The sequence below is a fragment of the Perca fluviatilis genome, chromosome 2 (genome assembly GCF_010015445.1).
Source record: "Perca fluviatilis chromosome 2, GENO_Pfluv_1.0, whole genome shotgun sequence".
Taxonomy (NCBI): Eukaryota; Metazoa; Chordata; class Actinopteri; order Perciformes; family Percidae; genus Perca; species Perca fluviatilis.
The window spans coordinates 16,992,601-17,015,498 of record NC_053113.1 but is presented as its reverse complement, the minus strand read 5'-3'; the positions used below and the strand labels follow the sequence as shown (position 1 = coordinate 17,015,498).

General features: G+C 40.4%; 1 protein-coding gene across 1 annotated transcript; it reads right to left on the bottom strand.

Annotated features, from left to right (window-relative positions):
- On the bottom strand, nucleotides 1–22,898 carry LOC120551342 (solute carrier family 12 member 9-like; the record flags this gene model as incomplete). The annotated part of the gene is given in 4 exon segments (XM_039788703.1): nucleotides 1–193; nucleotides 13,069–13,193; nucleotides 22,193–22,275; nucleotides 22,880–22,898. Coding segments are annotated over 4 exon segments (420 nt in total), but the record flags the coding sequence as incomplete, so codon positions are not given.

The window sequence follows — 22,898 nt, the reverse complement described above, 5'->3', positions numbered from 1 at the left end:
CTGGTGGAAAATGAGAGCCTGGCTGATGTAGCCCCAGCTGGAGGTGGGACTGAGGTAGTGAATCAGCAGAAGCAGCAGCAACATGAAGGCGATGCTGGCCGAGGCGTAGATGGCGTTGATCAGAAACATCATGACGGCGCAACCTACGATGCCCAACGCGCACGTATGCCAGGTGAAGTAACGAAAGGTGGGCCTAAGAAGAGAACAGGAGAGGTAAAGGTTAGGAAGCGATGCTTGCTTATATATTCCGCAGTTACTTTAATGTCAGATGACAGTTTGAGTGTATGGAGTGGTTTATATTCTGTTAAACCTACAGTCCCTCACACTGCAAGGGACATCATCATTCAATAACACAAGGAAACAGACTGTGCTGAACTTGATAAGTAAAATCTCCTTACATTGATTTTTACACTAAGGGGCAGCACAACAAGCTGTGAACATGACATATTATCACCTTATCAAGCTGATGTGGTGAACGTGTTAACAAACAGGGGCTTATTTACACAGCTAGCAGACAGACAAACAGGCATAAATCCACAGGGAAATATTTGGCTCTTCAGCTGCTACTGTAAGACCTTTACTGTATGTTCACCAGCTAGTCGCTAACTTTATCCGTCTGCTGGTGGGTGCTGGGCATGGAGTGCACAGTAGATTTATTATAATATAGGTATAAAATAATTCTCTCTGGCTTCATCACGAGTGACTCCGCTCGCATTACAGATGGTCATTTGATCCATTATTAATATAAAAAATATTGATTATAGCAGCTTTAAAGTCTGTTGATCAATTGTCACTCTTTTTGAAAGTTTGCCCATGGAGGTCTGATGTGTTTGGTCGAGACTTCAACTTATTAACAAAGAAATATCTTACCAACTCCATTAATAATGTGTCAAACATTTATTTATATATATATATATATATATATATATATATATATATATATATATATATATTTATGTTGTCCATAATGGCTTTGGGATAGTTGTTTGCAACACCTTTTCGGCCATGTAATATTTATGTTGTTTATGATAATTTGCATATTGAGAGTTTGCTATATGTACATTGTTCATGTTATTTGTTATTCTTGTTTGTTTGTTTTTTATTTAATTGTTTCATGTTCAAAATAAATATGATAAATATACAAAACTAAATGCAAATTTCAAATGTGATGTCTTTTGGAGAAACAATTCTTTATCCCTGACTCCCTAATTAAAATTGACATTTTGTAAACATGATCGGTCTCGATCTATATAGACAAACTAAATGACTTTTTGATATTGCTCTACAGTTTTGACTGTAATCTGGCATTTTCCATGTAATAAAGTATGGACATGGTCCTTTTAAATACATGTCATAAACATGTTATTAACGTGTTATAAACGTGCTGTGTCGTTGTTTAAAGTTCTTTAGAGGGCATTATAAGAAAACCCTTGAATTAGCGACTATCTCACATCCAACACCTCTGAAGAGGCACTTTCCAAATGTCAGCTCTTTAGACTGAGAGAGATTTAACAAACTACAGAGGATTTCGGTGAAAAAGCAGCTGAAATAAAATCAGATTCTCCAAACATGATTATCCATCCACCTCACCACGGGTTCAAAAACTCATGAAACAGGAGTGTCATACTAAATTATTAAGGTCTAGCAAGAGCAAAGAAATACATATCAGGAAAAGTATTACTCCTTACTGACCTTATTCCCACGCTATCAAATCCATTTTTCAGGAAGCAATGGCAGATTTTTTCAGTCAGATCCAAAATGATCTTTATACTTTATGATCCCCTTCTTTTGGTCTGTAAAATTGGGCTGGCTTTGTTCATGTTAGGATTTCAATTGTATATGCATCAACAGCAAAGATACTGAGGGGTTAGACGCATATGGTAAAGGGAAGGGGCGGGAATCGGGGTCGGACGCCAGACATGGGGCAGTGAGACTGAGCCTTCCCGGCAATAGGGCGCCACTGTGCCACTTCGAGCTACTGTATCTTAACGAAAGCTGTAGCCTTGGCATACCGGCGCACCGAAACATACTGTGGCTTTTTATTTTAAATGTGTAAAAAAAAAAAAAAAAAGGGGAAGGAGGGTAAAGTTTTTTTTTTAGGCTGGGTGGAGTGGAATACGACGTGATGGCACTGTTGGCGATTAGTAAATACACTTGTCACGTGCGTCTCATCATCCTGAAACAACTGAGCCAATCACAATGATGCATGACGACAACAGCTCAAACGGGAAGTGATTGCCTAAATCATTTTCTTGTTTGGATGTTGCATAGCAGCACGATGTGAACACACATCACAAATCTGCAGCCAAGGGCAGATGGTGTTTCTTTTTTTGGTTTTTGTTTTAAACAGTTAATTTGACAGAATAAAGAAGAAAAAGTCTGGTGAAGCTGTTTGTATGATCGATCCGTCTCTATTTCAGTCCCAACTACTGTATCACATTGTAAATGGTCACAACTTATCTTGAAATGTGTCACAGCAGCGTTGGCACCGTAATGCATTTCAAGAATAAAACATTTTTTTCTTTTTGTTTTTTGAGCTGGAGAGGAGGCTGTGACGAACAGGATTAATAAGCTCCAATAATTAGAGGTCTCATGCATAAACAACAGAATACAGAGTTATGGCTGACCAGTCTGATGTTTGTGTGATGAGGGTTTCACCATTTTCTGAAATGTGTATTCTCAGTGCAAAGTCTTAAGAAACATTTTCCACCAAAAAACTTGCTTCGCACTGCCTTATTTGAATAAAACTCCCAACTGTGCAGCGTGCGCTCTGCACATAAATACTACACAGATGGGCAAAGTGAATTTCAAGGTCAGGAAAAATGACCAAACTGGTGGTTTTGTTTATATTGATTATCTTCTAGGGTCTACGGTCTGATGACTAGCATCTTGTTTGAAACAAGTGACAGGAAGATATGAGACTGTGTGCATCTTATTTACTTACAAAAAGTAAAGTATATAAAATACAGCAATGTCATAAAAGTGAGTGAGCCATCTGGAATACGAAGTAACTTTCAGCATCACTAAGGGAATCTTTTAAAATAGCTGCTACGCCTATGGAAGAATATCATTTGTCTGGGATTCACTGGAACATTTCAGTGACACATGATGGTCCAAATCCCCCTCTCAGAGACCTTTCCACCTTGGCAGAATATAATTCTTTAGGAAACATATAATACTCTTAATACATGCTTTAAACAGGTGCCATTATTATGTGCATGATTCTTTTAGCCTCTTGATTCTTGTATGTTTTGTGTCTGTTGTTAGAGTTATGTTTTTTTATGATGTCATCTGTTTGTATATGACATTTTTTTATTTTGCTGCCCATCTTGACCAGAAGAGATATTGTATTTCAATGGGACCTTTCTGGTTAAATAAAAAAAACAAAAACAATACCAGTTGTTTATTTATAAATTTGGAGAATGAAAATAGTCAAACTTAAAAGGTAAGGCACAACATATTACATATTCCTTTAAAAAAAATTATGAATAAAACACCTTTTTAATATCATATTGCTGTATTAAATACATGTTCTGTTTTTGTTGAGACTGCCATTGTTGACAACTCATCTTTATTCAACTCAATGCTAATTTCTGCACATTCTGTTGCTGATCCTGTGTCAGTGTTGCAGAGGCTCTACTTATGACTACTTACTTTGCTTTTGACATCATGATTTTTATTAAATGTATTGCCCCAGACTGTCTCATTTTCCAGTGTTTGTGACTGATGCTCCAGTGGTCCAGGCTGCAGCTATCTGGTCTTTGTACCACTGAGCCATACCACTACACTACATCTACTACAACTACTACAACCACTGTAAATTGAATACTAATCAACAGTAGTGGAAGCTGATGTCATACATGCAAATAGACTCAGGAGCAGGGAACGCACCATTTCCTAATCGGTGACTGCACGGCGGTAACCAAACAAATATGGCGTTAATGGAGCTGGGACAGGAGCAATTAAAACAAACACCACACATCGATAATAAGCTGCCTCTGCATACTGCTGTAGACCTCTCAGTGTTTGGGTGCATGAGCTTGAATTCATATATGAATGAGTGCCTGAGTTGCATTCCTTGCACATACAGTATGTACCCGTCAAAATATACTTCCATAAATGTGTGTGCCATTTAAGTGTAAATTAGTTGAAGGGGTCTTGGAGTTGGGAGCTACAGTATGCAGCGGATGAAGCGCTCACGTATTTAGAGGATCATGTAATTGAACCCAATTTCCCTGCAATAACTGCAGCCGTGTGGATAAACAGCCATTAAAATAGTCCCAGCTGTAATTACACAAGCAGCTCAAATGACCGATTGGCTTCCTCCTCGGATACACTAACAGATTTAGACTCAAGTAACCGCTGCCGAACACAACGCAGAAGAAAGTAAAGGAAAGTGCAAAAGTATCCAGAGGACAGCAGGGGGTGAGACCACAGGGATAGTAAATTAAAAGAGAAACTATAGGAACAACAGATAGAGACAGCCATTAGCCCCATATTGGTCAACTTTTCTTCATTGATAAGGGAGGAGTAGAGAAGATTACACTTGAAAGTGAAAACTTTTAAAGAACAAAGCTGCTGAAAGCCAATATTCCACACTAATATTCAAGAGTCTCCTCCTCCTGTGTAACTGAGACAGTGAATCTGATCCCATTTGTCAAATTTATTCTCATTAGTTTATAGGTCTTAGTAGTTGCAGCACCAGATCAAAAATGGATTTTTGAGGCAGATATTGAAATTTGAGAAAAAATCTCCAATATCAATACATCTGCTGATGTTAATCTTTTTTTAGCCATGCTAGCAGCATGGCTTTAGGATAGCAATGTCAGCCTGTCAGCTGGTCCAACACTTTGGTCCAGACTGAAATGTCGCAACAACTATTGGATGGATTGCCAAGAAATCTGGATAAGATATTCATGGTCCCCAGAGGATGAAGCCTAATAGCTAACAGCAACATTTTTGGTTTTTAGTAATATATATGACAACTATGCCATGGCATTTGGTACAGACATTCGTTTTCCACTCAGGATGAATTGCAATCATTACATTACATGTCATTTAGCTGATGCTTTTATCCAAAGCGACTTACAATTGCTATATGTCAGAGGTTGCACGCCTTTGGAGTAATTAGGGGTTAAGTGACTTGCTCAGGGACACATCGGTTGATGGATTGCAGTGGGAATCGAACCCGGGTCTCCCACACCAAAGGCACGTGTCATATCCACTGCCCCATCACCACATTGGTGTTCCTCTGACCTTTCATCTAGCATCGTATGAGCCTCAGCTCTACTTTGTGCTTTCAATCAGCAAATGTTACTACGATGATAAACATGGTAAACATTACCAGTTAAATATCAGCATGTTAGCTCTGTCATTGTAAGCATGCTGACATTAGCATTTTCCTCAAAAGCATTACTGAGCCTCCTGAAGTTGAAACATGTACTTGTCAATTCTCTCTGAAGAACAAACTATGTAATTGATACACTCAAGTATGTTATGGCTTTTCTATGCAGGAATGTCTTCTTACTTATTGACTTACTGTTTTAGATCGCTGCAGACTGTTTTAAAGTTTTTTTGGTATTTGTACTTCTCACCAACAAAGGGGCCGAGAGCAAGACTCATCATCATGCTGTAGTTGTCCTTTCTGAGCAAGATATAAAACTAACTCCAAAGCAATACTCCCTCTCTTGTCCCTTTAGTATCCTTTGGCATACAGCAGCATCACGCCGGCTGGGATGCTTAACATGAGCCTGCTGCGTGGAGTTTACCGATGTAAACAGAAGATTTATGGCTCTTTAAAATTCAGTTGACTCTGCCATTTGGTTAGTTTTATCGGACTATTTTTAGGCATATACATTCTAGACAAGTTGCAAAAATGTACTCTTGGAAAGTCCTCAGAAACAGCATTTAGATCACATGGGACACTTAAACTCACCACTGAATATTACACTGATGAAAAAAGTTAGATGGCTATCAGCTCTTTGAGCCAGAGTCGGACATGTTTCATTGCAGGTTTTACCGAATCTAAAATCCTCCCACAGTCAGTGGAATGATTTCTCCAGTGAGACTTTTCAAAAGAAATAATAATAAAGCATATTGACTTGTTAAAACTCGGTAGGAAGCTATATCATATTTATTGTAAGTGGATGACAAGATCATCCTGACATATCAGCCCCATCCTAGCCTGTACCCACTGTTGCACCGTAATGGCCTACTGTCTTTAAACTTTGCTTTTATTTCTTCTTACTTGATCACTTAGCATTGGCGGTGCCCACAATTCTCTCATCTTCTCCGTCTCTCCATCCCATTGGAGAGCAGGTGCAATTACGATAAAAGCTCGCCCACCAGGTCCGCCCTTCCCCACCCACCTCTTTTGTCTGAAGTCCCTCTATCATCAGCGGCAATGGTACCTCCAGACAATCACCTCGCTCTCACCCCCTCTGCCGTCTCTCTTGTTCTCCAGCGACTGATGTCACTTAGCTGACACAGCAAAAGCACCCTGAAATAATCGCCGCCAATCAAGTCCTTAGAGACATTAAGAAAAAGAAACGGATGAAGATGGAGAGAGGAGACCCGGCTTTTAGCCAAAAGACACGTCATAATTGAGGAAAAGCGGGGACAGAAACTTTATCCTTATAGTCCACACACACACACACACACACACACACACACACACACACACACACACACACACACACACACACACAACACACACACACACACACACACACACACACAACACACACCACACCACACACCACACACACACACACACACACACACACACACACGAGGGGCTGCCAGGTTCTATAAGAGAGTGTATGAGACGTTACGTCAGGCAGCGTCCCAACACTGGCACAACATCAGTGGAGACTGGACTGACCTTAAGAAACCACTTAAGAACTTAAGAAACCACTTGATATTGGACCAGCCTAGTATAACATGGGAACCAATTCAGCTCAATGTAACTTCACCTAAAAACTACCTGAACACAACTGCATGATGGGATGAATCTCAGGTCATCTTGTTATCTGATAACCCTCAGCACAACATAATCAAGAAATCCTGTCATCCTTTTTGATTTCAGGCACGCACCTTAATCCTCAACCATTATCAAGTCATACCCATCCATTAACACATAATGATTCTCTAAGAACCTATTTTCTCTCATCCATCCAGACACAGTTGATTATCCATCTGGATTTTTACACACTCCAATCTGTCAAATCGCTCTGACTCATATTTGGACAAAGGACGGGCCGGGCAGAGGACAAAGCTTTTGTTTTTGGAGATAATGGTATAGCTGGTCAATTCACAAATTATTACAAAGGCAATCGCGGAAGCTGCAGAGAATGCTGCTGTAATTTGGACATCACATGGCACTGAGCTGGTAAAAGTAAAAAGAGTGTGTGTTTCTGTTAAGCCGCCAGTTGTTGTCGCTCTACAGTTGCCCACTCTGACTGAATGTCATCGCCTGTGTGTGACCGAGTTCCACACTTTCCACAAACATCCTTTGGCATCAGTGTGCAGCGCTCAGTTGTGTCCTGAATCCTGGCCACTGACCCTGTGATACGGTGTGTACATGTGTTTATGTGTGTGTTCATGCGTGTTTAAGCCACAAATACAAGTGGCCGGTGCCCATGTAGCATCAGCAGAAGGACACACAGCACCCCCTGAGGAACACTCAACACAGCTGGAGCCACTGCTGATAAAGCTGCAGCCAACAGAAGCCTCCTCACACAAAACACACACACAAAGATAAAAAGGCAAACACACAAAAATAAAGGAAATGACTCACAAGCTGCCGACACACACACACACACACACACACACACACACACACACACACACACACCCCCAAGCAAAAGATGCAGTCACACATAAATGATTAGAAAAAAACAAAATCATGTCGTGACTTGGATCTCAGACAAACACAATCTCCAAATTGCATTCCTTTACTCTCCTGTTGTATCTCCTGTTTGTACACACACACACACACACACACACTTACTTAAGCACACACACACACACACACACACACACACACACACACACACACACACACACACACACACACACACACACACACCACACACACACACACACACACACACACACACACACTTAACAAGCACACATCTTTTACGCTACATCATAATTTCATTCCCTCCCCTCCCCTACACAACAGCTAATTTAAAGGAAAGCCAAATATTTCTGCTAAATTAGTTATGCTAATTACAGGGCAGTTCTCAGGGGGAGAGACGGCGCTAAATGGCTTTTAATTCTTTTTGCCTGGAAAGAGATGTGGGAGAGAGAGAGAGAGAGAGAGAGAGGGGGAGAGCGGAGTGAAATAAGCAGAGAAAGCAGGCAAAATAAATAAATTAAATAAAACCCACACAAACAACTACCGTTGAAATTTGCCCAGTAACACAGCAACAATGAACTAGCAGAATTAACAACTCAGGGGAAGGAGGCCCAAGCGGGCGGGCGGCCAGACAAAAAGCTGCCTTATCAGCTCCAGGGGCCCCGGGTCCCCCGGCCGACAGGGAGAGGAGAGATCAGCGGTAGGAAAAGTTTTGTGGCTAACTTTGTGTCCTGTAGCCTTTGCCAGCGGTCACACAGTGATAACGAGGCATGAGCAGATAGCACACAGCACTGTACGTACATGGAAGGCACCAGAGGAAACACTGGGCACTCGGAGTGTGCTGTACAGAAAGTTAGTTACCATATTCTCTAACACTAATACTACGAAGCAGACATACTGATATAGTGATGTTCACAGCGCACTCTTGTGGCTGTTGAAATGGATGGATTTTAACATTCTTACAAATGTGAAACGATTCACGGTACAGCCAAGGTATAGCAACTTTATAAAACATCTGCCAATGGGAACTTAACTAAAAGCTGGTAAAATATAATTTCCCAAAAACGTATCACTATTATTTTTAGGTGTCAGGTACTCAAAATCACATATGCACTTGGGATGAATGAGGAAATCATGGTTTGGGCAGGTGCAGTTGAATAATTGCACATCTAAGTGACATATGAATTCATTATTTCCCACAGGCGAAAAGCTTTTTCATCACAATGTCCTCTTTATGTCAGCACATTTTCATCACAATAATACAGCAGGTCTCTGAATTGAGCTCAAAATGAGCTGCAGAATTGTAGATTGAGGAGATACCAGATTTAACAAGAGTTAAATCCAATGTTAGCTACATGACAACAGCTAACCATTGGACAAGCTTTGGTTTGGTACCAAATTTTTATTTCTGTAATTTGGCTGAACAGACCATTTGAGTGTCATATACTGTATATATATATGCACTGGCCATATTAAAAGGATTCTCTAAGCAAACACACCGGTGACTTTTCAGAAATATAAATATTATCTTCCCTCCACCTGTGGACCAACACCATGTTAATACCGGTGCACGTTATTTATTACCAAGTCAGCGTCAGCAGCGGCCAGAAGACAGCAACACAGGATGGACACAGACTCGACTAAATGTCTTAGCTATGTTCAGTACAAAAATCACACATCACTGACTCCATATGACAAAAGAAGAACGTCTGAGATCTGACGATGATCACTGCAGACACTGGCAACTCCTTAGTTTCCATGACTATCAGCTGTTGGGGTTAATTTGAGTACAGCGTCAAGAAACAACAACCTGAATTAGCAAAAGTGGGAGCTGACGTATACTTAGGCTGTTCCTTTGGATTCCGAGACAACTAGATGATGTTAAACTGTTAAAATTTGTCATTGTCAAACTGGGTCAAAATATACTTGGGCAGCTATTCATATACTTCAGTGTGACATGTTAGTGTAGCCTGTGTGTGTGAAGTTGATCTGCTCATGTCTAGTGAAGACCTCTCGAGATCTATTAGATGTTAAAGTGCTCATATCATGCTTTTTGGCTTTTCCCCTTTCCTTTGTGTTATGTATCTTTTTGTGCACGTTATACACTCACGTAAAGGATTATTTACACTCACGTTAATGAAATTATCTAATCAACCAATCACATGGCAGCTGCTTCAATGCATTTAGGGGTGTGGTCCAGGTCTAGACAATCTCCTGAACCCCAAACTGAATGTCAGAATGGGAAAGAAAGGTGATCTAAGCATCTTTGAGCGTGGCATGGTTGTTGGTGCCAGACGGGCTGGTCTGAGTATTTCACAATCTGCTCAGTTACTGGGATTTTAACGCACAACCATTTCTAGGGTTTACAAAGAATGGTCTGAAAAAGTAAAAACATCCAGTATGCTGCAGTCCTGGGGGGCAAAAATGCCTTGTTGATGCTAGAGGTCAGAGGAGAATGGGCCGATTGATTCAAGCTGATAGAAGATCAACTTTGACTCAAATAACCACTTGTTACAACCGAGGTATTATTTGTGTACATTTGTGAAGCCACAACACGCACAACCTTGAGGTGGATGGGCTACACCAGCAGAAGAGCCCACTGGGTACCACTCATCTCCACTAAAAATAGGAAAATCAGGCTACAATTTGCACGAGCGCACCAAAATTGGACAGTTGAAGACTGTAAAAATGTTGCCTGGTCTGATGAGTCTTGATTTCTGTTGAGACATTCAGATGGTAGAGTCAGAATTTGGCGTAAACAGAATGAGAACATGGATCCGTCATGCCTTGTTACCACTGGGCAGGCTGGTGGTGGTGGTGTAATGGTGTGGGGGATCCCTTTCGCCTTCAGAACTGCCTTAATTCTTTGTGTCATTGATTCAACAAGGTGCTGGAAGCATTCTTTCGAAATGTTGGCCCATATTGATAGGATAGAGTCAAACACGGTATTAGTATGGTGTTCCTAATAATCCTTTAGGTGAGTGTAGGTTTACAAAGTGAAAAAGCCCAAAGTCCCCCCCCAAAGGGACTTACCATCTCCAACAGAAAACACTGTTCACAAACTGCTCCAAACAGCTCTATTGTAGTCCAGCCTTGTGTCACTTTGTAACACACGTTATAATGCTCGCCTAGCTGCTAGCATGGCACACCCTCATACTCTGCAGCTGACTAGCTAGCAGTACTTACTGCGCATGTGTGACTCCCAACAAAGATGGTACAGAAGTGAGATGCCTCACTCTGTAGCTAAAACAGAGAGCTCAACACAAAGGGTGAAAAGAGGAGCTGCAGCAATGTGCAGTACAACAAAAATATGTTGTTTTCTAAAAATTAAACCACATAAAACCTATTCTGGTACAACCTCTAATACAATTATGAACCTGAAAATGAGTATAATATGGGCACTTTAAAACAAGGCAGTAAAACAAGGCAGAATAAAAGAGATCGACCCAACAGTATCCGAAAACTGAAATATGCCATGTCTTTGCACACACAAACTAGTTTTTGTCACATTTGACTCTGCTTCCTGTCGATCACCTGCCACCCACAAACAGACATAATCAAAACATGTTGTCTTACAAACTGCACTGTCACTGACACAGTGTTCTTATTTAGGCTTTCTTTATGTAGTGGGACAGCAGTTCTTTTAAAGCATTTGTCTCAGAATATTTCTCAATATTTTTCAAGTAGTTAAAAATCCAATTATGAGACAAAATTGCTTAATGATTAGATACTATTTTGATGAAAATAATGTACATTAGACATAGACAATAGAATATGAGCTTAAATTAAATGTATGCTATAAAGGCAGTAATTTCCCCCAAATATATAGTTCCAGAGTTCACAATGGTCATACAGTACTTTTACCATGCAGTTTTATAAGCACTAAAAAAGGCCTGAGTTGTGAAAAAGGAATGTTCTGAATAGGATATTGTTCTATTGGTCATCTTCCCTAAAATCTGACAAGAATAGTTTGGGATAAAAACATTCTCTCTGTGCTTACATTTAAACACAAAGTAAAAAATAGCAGGTGAGAAGACAGGAGTTTTCTTTCTCAGCCTTCGTCGAGGTATTAATCACCAAACTGCTCCAGTAGAGTTGACAATTGTGGTCCAATATGCAACTATCAATTCATTCCACTAATATCATTATACAACATATTCATGTTGAATACATCCCAAAGTGCTGAGAGAACCAATATTACAGGAAGATAATGACTTTGTTTTCCAGATGTACGTCTGGTGCTGTATCCTGGTGTCAACTACACTTGACTGATGTGGAAAGTTGCAAACGTTCTCACACGTCTTATGACTAATTTTCAACTATCACTGCAGAGGAATATATAACGGCAAATGCAGAGGCCACATCTATCTGTCCTAACAGAAAATGTAATGGATGGCGTTTAAACTGTTTCTCTCCTCCAATAACAAATAAAACCAGAAGCAGAGATGTCAGTTTAATCAAGGAATGTCATTAGAAAAACAATATAGCTTATTGGATTTGGGGATACACTTTTATAAATTAAAGACAGTGCAGTTTTGGATGACATTTGATCCCTTCACTTCACACAGAAAATATAGAATAACTCATAACAAGTTGCAGAGTGAATGGAAAACCTGGCAGCGTTGATGTCATGATGTAATCATCGAGCTACATATAAACTACACACTGTCCTCCGGTTATGCCGCTGTTGTGTGAAAATGGCTTCAGGGAGCTTTTATAAATCAGGGTCATTGCAAATATACTAGGAATACAAACAGCGCGCACGCACGCACACGCACACGCACACACACACACACACACACACACACACACACACACACACACACACACACACACACACACACACACACACAGTAATTTTAAATCTCTTAACATCTCCACGCGCGGTTTACTTGAGCATCCAGTTCAGGCTTCGCCCCCACAAAAACAAATGCACACATTTTTATTGTCAGTCCCTCTCCAATATGGGGCTATAAGCAGTGGCCAGTTTTATGTCTTTTAATTAGTACACTGTCACCATAGCAGCATCCAGCTGGCATACAACCACATCTTTACACACATACATAAACAATGGCAGAGGTAGAAAAAAGAGGAGGAGTGCGTTTAGTGAGGAAAATGTACTACAGAAAGTCTCATCGCAGGGGGTCGGCCATGAACCTTCATTATGACAGGATATGTGTGTTAAGAAAGTGACATGTGTGTACCTGAAATTAGGTGCAGATGCCCATTCCAGAGCAAGGCAGGCCAAGTCCACAGCCGCATACACCAACAGGAAGAAGATGGTCACAATACTGGCGATGGTGTTGAGCTTCCCTGAAAAAAGCACCAGCTAAAAAAGAAAGGACAAAAGAAGATGGAGAGAAAGAGGGAGGAAAAAGAGAGAGGGGATTAACATTCACAGCAACATTCCATTCCAAAGTCGGACAGAAGAGTGCATTTTAATTTCTTTTTTTATATGACCTTTTCCAGCAAGCACCTACTTTTCACCCCCAAAAAATGTATCTCTAAAATATGAAGTCAATCACATGTTTTGCATGTTCATGTGCTCTTTGAGGAAAAATAAAGTGATTAATCACCAGATTTATAAGCAACCGATCTTACCTCTGCCATCTGTCTTACATGGAAAGAGGCAACACAAGCTCAAGTATCAGTCTTTAAGGCAAATATGTATTGGAGTTAAAGGGTTTAAGACATTTAAAACTTAACGCTGTTTTGAATAATATGGTATTTTCACAGAAAAGTTCAATTACCTTGTTAGAAATTCTTAAAATGGCATCTCCTTCTTCTCCCTCATTAAAAAATCCAGCATTTAGGACGATGCAAATATATTTAATTTTCATTTCACAAAAGTTTAACTGCTGGACACAAGATTTCTCCTTACCGAAACTCTTTGTGTGCTGGAAGTTTCCAGTTTATACATCGCTATTTTGTAAGTTGCAAACAGGACCATGATTGGCTTGCAAACTAATTGTGATGTCACTAATTACGCTAACACACCCAAATGTGTCAAACTGAGATTTAAGGTCATAACAGAAACTTTCCCGGTTCTGCGGATGAAAACAGCCCTCTAGTGTCAAACTCTGCACAGTGAACATTCAACATCCAAGTAAAGTAACAATAGGCAGAGCACATTTTTGAGTGGAGGGGGACTTTTAAGATTTCAGTCTCCTAGGCAACTCCACTTTCTATATACAGTGCCTTGCGAAAGTATTCGGCCCCCTTGAACTTTTCGACCTTTTGCCACATTTCAGGCCTCAAACATAAAGATATAAAACTGTAATTTTTTGTGAAGAATCAACAACAAGTGGGACACAATCATGAAGTGGAACGAAATTTATTGGATATTTCAAACCTTTTAAACAAATAAAAAACTGAAATATTGGGCGTGCAAAATTATTCAGCCCCCTTAAGTTAATACTTTGTAGCGCCACCTTTTGCTGCAATTACAGCTGTAAGTCGCTTGGGGTATGTCTCTATCAGTTTTGCACATCGAGAGACTGACATTTTTGCCCATTCCTCCTAGCAAAACAGCTCGAGCTCAGTGAGGTTGGATGGAGAGCGTTTGTGAACAGCAGTTTTCAGTTCTTTCCACAGATTCTCGATTGGATTCAGGTCTGGACTTTGACTTGGCCATTCTAACACCTGGATATGTTTATTTGTGAACCATTCCATTGTAGATTTTGCTTTATGTTTTGGATCATTGTCTTGTTGGAAGACAAATCTCCGTCCCAGTCTCAGGTCTTTTGCAGACTCCATCAGGTTTTCTTCCAGAATGGTCCTGTATTTGGCTCCATCCATCTTCCCATCAATTTTAACCATCTTCCCTGTCCCTGCTGAAGAAAAGCAGGCCCAAACCATGATGCTACCACCACCATGTTTGACAGTGGGGATGGTGTGTTCAGGGTGATGAGCTGTGTTGCTTTTACGCCAAACATAACGTTTTGCATTGTTGCCAAAAAGTTCGATTTTGGTTTCATCTGACCACAGCATCTTCTTCCACGTTTGGTGTGTCTCCCAGGTGGCTTTTGGCAAACTTTGAACGACACTTTTTATGGATATCTTTAAGAAATGGCTTTCTTCTTGCCACTCTTCCATAAAGGCCAGATTTGTGCAGTATACGACTGATTGTTGTCCTATGGACAGAGTCTCCCGCCTCAGCTGTAGATCTCTGCAGTTCATCCAGAGTGATCATGGGCCTCTTGGCTGCATCTCTGATCAGTCTTCTCATTGTATGAGCTGAAAGTTTAGAGGGACGGCCGGGTCTTCATAGATTTGTAGTGGTCTGATACTCCTTCCATTTCAATATTATGCGCGCACAGTGCTCCTTGGGATGTTTAAAGCTTGGGAAATCTTTTTGTATCCAACTCCGGCTTTAAACTTCTCCACAACAGTATCTCGGACCTGCCTGGTGTGTTCCTTGTTCTTCATGATGCTCTCGCGCTTTACACGGACCTCTGAGACTATCACAGAGCAGGTGCATTTATAACGGAGACTTGATTACACACAGCTGGATTCTATTTATCATCATTAGTCATTTAGGTCAACATTGGATCATTCAGAGATCCTCACTGAACTTCTGGAGAGAGTTTGCTGCACTGAAAGTAAAGGGGCTGAATAATTTTGCGCCCACTTTTTCAGTTTTTATTTGTTAAAAAAGTTTGAAATAGCCAATGAATTTCGTTCCACTTCATAATTGGGACCCACTTGTTGTTGATTCTTCACAAAAAATTACAGTTTTATATCTTTATGTTTGAGGCCTGAAATGTGGCAAAAGGTCGAAACGTCTGGGGGGCGAATACTTCAAGAAGGCACTGTATATATATATATATATATATATATATATATATATATATATATATATATATATATATATATATATATATATATATATATATATATATACTTAATTGTTCTGTACTTAATTGTTCTGTATTGGAATCTCCAGAATTTGGAGAAAGTAACTAGTGTATATATATATATATATATACACACAAGTTAGAAAGTAACTTATTAATTATTATTAATTAATATATATATACATATATACACACACAAGTTACTTTCTCCAAATTCTGGAGATTCCAATACACAACAATTAAGTTTTTGGCACACACACACACAAACACAGACACACACACACACACACACACACACACACACACACACACACACACACACACACACACACACACACACACACACACACACACACACACACACGTCATGAAAGGTCAAAAAATGGATGAAAGTCCACCATTCAAGGTCATAGCCGACCCGCTTGCTACATGAATGTTTTATACTTTGCTCATTTGCTCTTTTAGAAAGATGAGTGATGAAAAATAAAAGGTTCGATAAAAGACTTGTTATCCTGTGAGTTTCATGAATCGGGGCACTGTGAAACACAGGATTGTCACATTTTTATGAAAATAAAAATGTACTGTAAGCCATCAAAATAATGTTATAATTAAAAACAAAAACATTCTACACATAGGGTCTTCATAATCTGTTATCAAGACTGGAGGTTCCAAAAAGTGTTTTATGTCAAGGATCCCCAGATAATTGAGGATTTATCCATTTTGGTCCAAAGAAACCTTATAAAGATGTTCTGCTGTTAAATATGATTGTCTGTCTGCACTGTAGCTGGCAGGTGACATCAAGGTTAGATTTGAATAACGTATTTTGTTTGTAAAAGCATGGCAAAATAACCAAGAAGGTTTATTTGTTTCATTTATGTTGCTATTCTGGTATTTGGTCCTTTTTAGGGATGCACCGAATAATCGGCCACCGAAAATTTTCGGCCGAAAATGGCCCAAAAGGGCATTTTCGGTTTTCGGCCGAAATACTTTTATCAACGAAACAATACGGCCGAAATGTTGTGATGACGCAAACAGAAACCGCGTCCTGCACGTGTGTCAGTACCTGATCCGTTCCACCTGCAAAGCGTCTCCTAAGCAAAGAGGTTGAGACGGACCACGGAGTAAAAACAATGAAAAGTACGCTCTTAGAGTCTTCACTGAGATCTATTCGGATCCTCTGCACTTCATCGCGACTGTACTTGATCCGCGTTATAAAGACCATTACTTGGATGCGGAAATAAAGCAGGGCGAACGAGAAATTATATAATATTAATTTATACAATTGCAATGCCTTGATTTTAGTAAAGTTAGTACACAGTCATAGCCATAAATGCTAGTAGGTACTAATAATTTGCATAATTTCTTTCGGTGTTTCGGTTTTCGGTCTTGGTTTCCTCTTTTTCGGTTTTCGGTTTCGGCCAAGAATTTTCATTTCGGTGCATCCCTAGTCCTTTGTCATAAATAATGGGGTTTTTTAAGCCCGTTTGGGCTGGGCATACATATCTGTGTGCATGACGCTTGATAAAGTTATTCATTCATTCATTCATTCTAAGCAGGAAGACACTGTTAAGATTAAGTTGTTCAGTGGCCCGTTAGCTCAGTTGGTAGAGCAGGCGCACATTTATAGAGGTTTACTCATCGACGCAGCGGGTTCGACTCCGACTTGCGGCCCTTTGCTGCACGTCATTCCCCGTCTCTCCCCTTTCATGTCTTCATCTGTCCTGTGAAAATAAAGGCCTTAAAATGCACCAAAAATAATCTTTTAAAAAAAAAAAATGAAGTTGTTCTACCTTTTTACCGCAGGCCACTTTGAGCCCACAGGTGGTCCCCAGGCTCCACTTTGGGAGCCACTGATGAGGCTAATGTTCAGTGTTAATTAAGATGGTATCTAGGCTGCTGTTCGGCTGCATGCAATTAGCTATGTTAGCGACGGCGGCTACGTGACAACACAGTCAAGTCGAGATACATTCAGAATTCTCAGTGGCTGAGTTGGAGGGAGAGTCCTCCAGTACATCCAATAATACTGACAGCACAAGAATGCATGATATTCACCCTCCCTCTTTGACTGAGTGCCAGGTGATTACTAATAGAGGAGGAAAATAATGACCAAATTATAGATGCTGCTCCCTGCCATATTCAGGGACACCAGAATGTGTGGACGAGGCTGTGTGTAACCACAGATGTGAAAGCCAAGAAAGCAGCTTCCACTGTCCACTATTTCACCTGCATTACATCTTGCTATAACTACCACAATTGCATTGACATTTAATGTCAGCAGTAGGAAATATATAATATTTTTTTAACATAGTACAATATTGTATTTTGAACTTGTTAGTTGCCCGTTTCAGGTGGACACAGAGTAACATAAGTGTCTTGTGACCACCAGATACATTTAAGTCCAATTTTCACTTTTCCTTTGGCTCTGATTTGGTGTGCGTCATGTCGTGAGGTAAATATATGGCTCTTTAGCTGCTAAATGCTCCATTATGTTTACCAGCTGCTTGGCCAGGTAGTGTACAGTGGGTTACAGCTTCTGGGCTGCGAAACAAGGTTGATTAGAGCAGCGAGAGTGAACCGAAATAGTAAAATTACAGGCTGGAAAATCTAAAAAAACACTCCATGGTTCAAATTGGTTGGTGCAGCCTTAAAGTTTTAAAGTGCTCATATTATGCGTTTTTGGCTTTTTCCCTTTCCTTTATTGCAGTGGTTCTCAAACTTTTTTCAATAATGTACCCCCTGTGAAATATTCTCTGTGCCAAGTACCCCCTGATCAGCGCAAAGCATTTTATTCTTTTTTGGGAAAAAAAGCCTGTATAAAGAGGTACATTACAGTGCTGCACCACCCCTCTCTGATTGACTAAACAACAACTTTGTAACTGAAAAACATTTAAATGCTACTTCAAATGTTTAAAATCCATTACTAAATTAATTTACTATTATAACATTTTTCAGGGAATTATGCATGGCTATTTTTTAATTAACATTTTCAGGCAAAGGTCATCATTAGTTTTACATCTTTACTAAATGAAATATTTTCTGTGGATGTTTTATCATCATCAAGTGTGCTTTCTTTATCTGTGAGAAGCGATTGATTGCGCAGAGCAGGGAGGTAACTACTGTACTGTACCTAGGAACAAACACAGAATATAGTCTCTCTCTCCAATTATGTGTTTCACGATTGCCCACTGAGAAACTACGCTGGAGTTTATTTTTCTTGAGCTCAAGGGCATATCAATGGTATTTAGGTAGGAAAGAAGCAACTCTGATCACTAACTCTGTGACCATGAAGCAGAAGTAAACCGAAGACGAGAAGAGAGGAAAGAAGGTAATGATTGGGAATTGAGATAAATGATGTCACATTATTGACAGGCGGTCAGAAAGAAAGAGAAAATGACGAATGGTGGGAGATATGATAGCGAAAGAAGAGTGGAAAAGATGAGATAGAGGGGAGAAAGAAAGACGAGTGAAAAAGAGAAAGCGGGTAAGAGAGCATCTCTGACCTCTGGCAGTCAAAGTCAGTGGGTGTCTCTCCGGCGCTCCCCTAGGAGCCGTCTCTACCGGAGCATTAATTAGCCATTAACTCAGACACAGGCCAGCATGGACAAATGCTGTCACCGCGTACAACGTGTGTGTGTGTGTGTGTGTGTGCGTGCACACGCGCACCCTAAATCTCTCCTAGATATGTTTTTGTGTGAAGATATGAAAGACTGCTTTTACTGGGAAGCAGTGTGCATAAATTGCCATACATTTTCAGAGATGTCTCTGGGTTACAGGTCACAATTGGACAGTGCTTGTGTATATGCGCGTTTGGGTCCAGATAAAGATACAGAATGGCTAATGAAGCTATTAGTTACAGTAGATAGATATTTTCTCTTATAGTTTAATCAAGAAGTGTGCCCTCATTGCGAACGATCAATAAATGACCGAATTTGTGGCAGTGTTTACACTAAGATACATTTTTGTGACCATTATTTGTGGTTTATAAAAGTCAAAAACCCAAAGTTATCACTGTTTAGAGAAATTACTGCCAATCATGATGTGTGATAAGTTCCAGTGGCAGTAAATATCCAGCCTACAGAATGCTTCTGAACATGGGCATCTAGTAACTGCCAGTCTGTGCAGTTATCTAGCCAGAAAGTTGTCCGGTAACATTTGGTTTCCCTGAATTGAGTCTATAAAGTCACCTAGTTTCTTCCTAACCTGCAATACAGAACATACAACAGTGGGATACCAGAAAATCCAATGATGATGTCCTTCATGGTCATTTAATCACATGTTGTTAATACTAAACTTCCATGCCCAGCACTGCATCCCCTTTTCTGCAAATCACTGCAGCGCTTTAAGTGCTTCTCTGGATTTATCAGACTGTGATCTTAAGAGCAGTTTCCAGCGTGTGAAGCAGTGGGGATGAGAGTCAGCACCTCAAAATCTAAGGCCGTGGTACTCTGCCAGAAAACGGTGGATTGCTCCTTTTGGGTGTTTGTGAGTCAATGCCCCAAGTGAAGGAGTTCAAGTGTCTTGGGGTCCATCCACATGTTCGTGAGTGAGATCAACCGGTGGATTGGTGCTGCGTCAGCAGTGATGCGGATGCTGCACTACGCAGTTGTGGTGAGGAGCTCCCAAATTTACCAGTCGATCTAAGTTTCTCCTCCCTCACCAACAGCCATGAGCTTAAGGTAATGACCGGAAGAATGAAATCAGAGTTACAAATGGCAGAAATGAGATTTCTTCAGTGGGTGGCTGGACTCACCCCTGTAGGGTAAGGGGCTCAGAAATTAAGAAGGAGCTGGAGTAGAATCACTCAGGACCTTTGTTTGCAGAGATTGAGGCTTGATTTTTACTTGACTTTGGCTCAAAATAGTGGTTTTGAATTGGATTGATTTTGTATGGGGAAACTGCTGTGATAGGCAAAAGTTTGAGAGCATTGTTACAGCTGGAGTGCTTTTGCACAAGGTTTCCAGGGATTTGAATTTGCATTTGCATTATTCTTGTTATCACAAGATTCTTTGAGGGACTGAAAAAAAACTGACCAGCATATGTACAATTTCAATGTCATCACGTGCAATGTCCATCTTTTCCATTGCATTAATGTGCCAGGCTGTAGTTTACCTATCCTCTTTACTCTTTTAGTTTGTCTTCTTCCCTTGTTCTTGCATTCCGTCCATTTTGCCTTTACAGTAAAGTCCAATAAAAGAAAGCCTTGCCCCTCCTCCTCCCTTTTCAATCCAGCAGTGTGTGAGGTGAGATTACAATCAGCCTTTTGTCATCAGTGAATCATTCAAATGGCGGAGGAAGAGGCAGAGTGAAAGAGGACGAGAGAGTCACTGATCTCTGATGGCAGCGGCGGCGCAGCTAACGATTTCCATCTAATTGCTCCTCCTCCACTTCTTGAGAGTGCGAGGGATGAAAAGAAGAGGACAGGAGAGGGACAGAGAGAGAGAGAGAGAGAGAGAGAGAGAGAGAGAGAGAGAGAGAGAGAGAGATCCAGAGAGAGCGCAAATAATGACAAGCCATTCAGGCTTCAACACTCACCTCTGATAATGATGGGATTGTCAGGCCTATTTGCTCTAAGATCGTCCAGCTCCTCTTTGTCTCTCTATCCTCACCCTCCTCCCCTCTGGCAATATATTCACCTCAGTCTAACTTGACCTATTTCCTTCACATAGAAGACACAATAGAAAAGAAAAAACACTACAGGATTTTCTTTTTTGCCTTCTTTGGTTTGTAAAAAAAAAGTTTGTTCCGATCAGCTGTTCTAATACTACTGTATTCCTGGCCTGATTTCTCCCTGTCGGTTCATGTTTAGGCCTTTATTTTTATAGGACAGCTGAAGACATGAAAGGGAAGAGAGAGGGGGAATGACATGCAGCAAAGGGCCACAGGTCGGAGTCGAACCCACGGCCACTGTGTCGAGGAGTAAACTTCTATATATGGGCGTGCGCTCTACCAAGTGAGCCACCCAGGTGCCCCCTGTCGGTTCACATAATCATTTCTGCATTCCCTTCCACAGTTCTTCAGCCACCACTGATTCCTTTATTATCTTTAACCCTACCAAGTAGATACAGTACATATTTGACCACGGAACACCTTTTAGCCCTTTAGTGACAAACATACCCTTGTAACTACACCAAATGTCTGTGAATTAAAACTAAAGTGACATTAACGGCAAAAATCTGGGAGTCATTTTGATTCAAATCTGAACTTTAACAGCCAAGTACAAAGACATATTCACTATCGCTAAAAATCCAACCATTTCTGCCTGATGCTGACCAGGAGAATGTAATGCATGCCACATCAGATCGAAATTAAATAACTTTTATTTAATATATCATACAGTACGTCTTTTGAGACTTGAGGCCTAAAGTGGCAGATTTGCTAGGATTTCCCTTTTGATGATTACTGCCAGTTAATCAAGTATGAAATGTCTTTGTTGACTCTCTCCATAATTCTGCGTTTGTTTATCTCCACTAACCTGCACAAGGAACCAGGAGAGGAGCACCGAGGCCCAGGGGTTACCACTGTGGGACGTCTTCTTAGCCGGAGATAGCACCTTACCTGCAGGGATGAAAAGAAATGTTGGTGAAAACCTTTGAATTGTAAGGAATTCTGAGCATGAAATAGTTTCTGTAGCAGCAGCTTCCATTCAACAATATCACCATTGACCTTTAAAACCCACATCAAAGAAACCCGGGATAAATTAATTCATATACTGAAAGGTTTAATCAAAAAAGAACATAATGCACTAACAACCTTGGGTTTAATGGAGAATTTCTTAAGCAACATTCTCTATCAAATGTCAGCAGGCATTTACTGTATTCACTTGTTAATACTCAAGTTTACCTTGAGCTCTCCTATTGACATCTCCTTCTCACTGCTATTCCTGATGATTCTTGACACTCTACCTACCATAAGTCTCCATGACATATTTATGTATTAACTTGGCATGCAAAGATTGCAGCCAGAGGACATTTTCTTAGTGATTTACACAAAATAGAATATAAAATAAGGAACAAAATATTGAAAGACTACAGTCTTTCGGAACAGTTTTTCAATCACATACCAGCCCAGTCCTGCAGGATTTAGAACAATGAATGCCTGCCCCTGCAGATGTGACATCTGTCTCCTGCCAACTCCTATGGAGATTTTGATCGCCTCCTACTTGTGACTGGATATCCCAT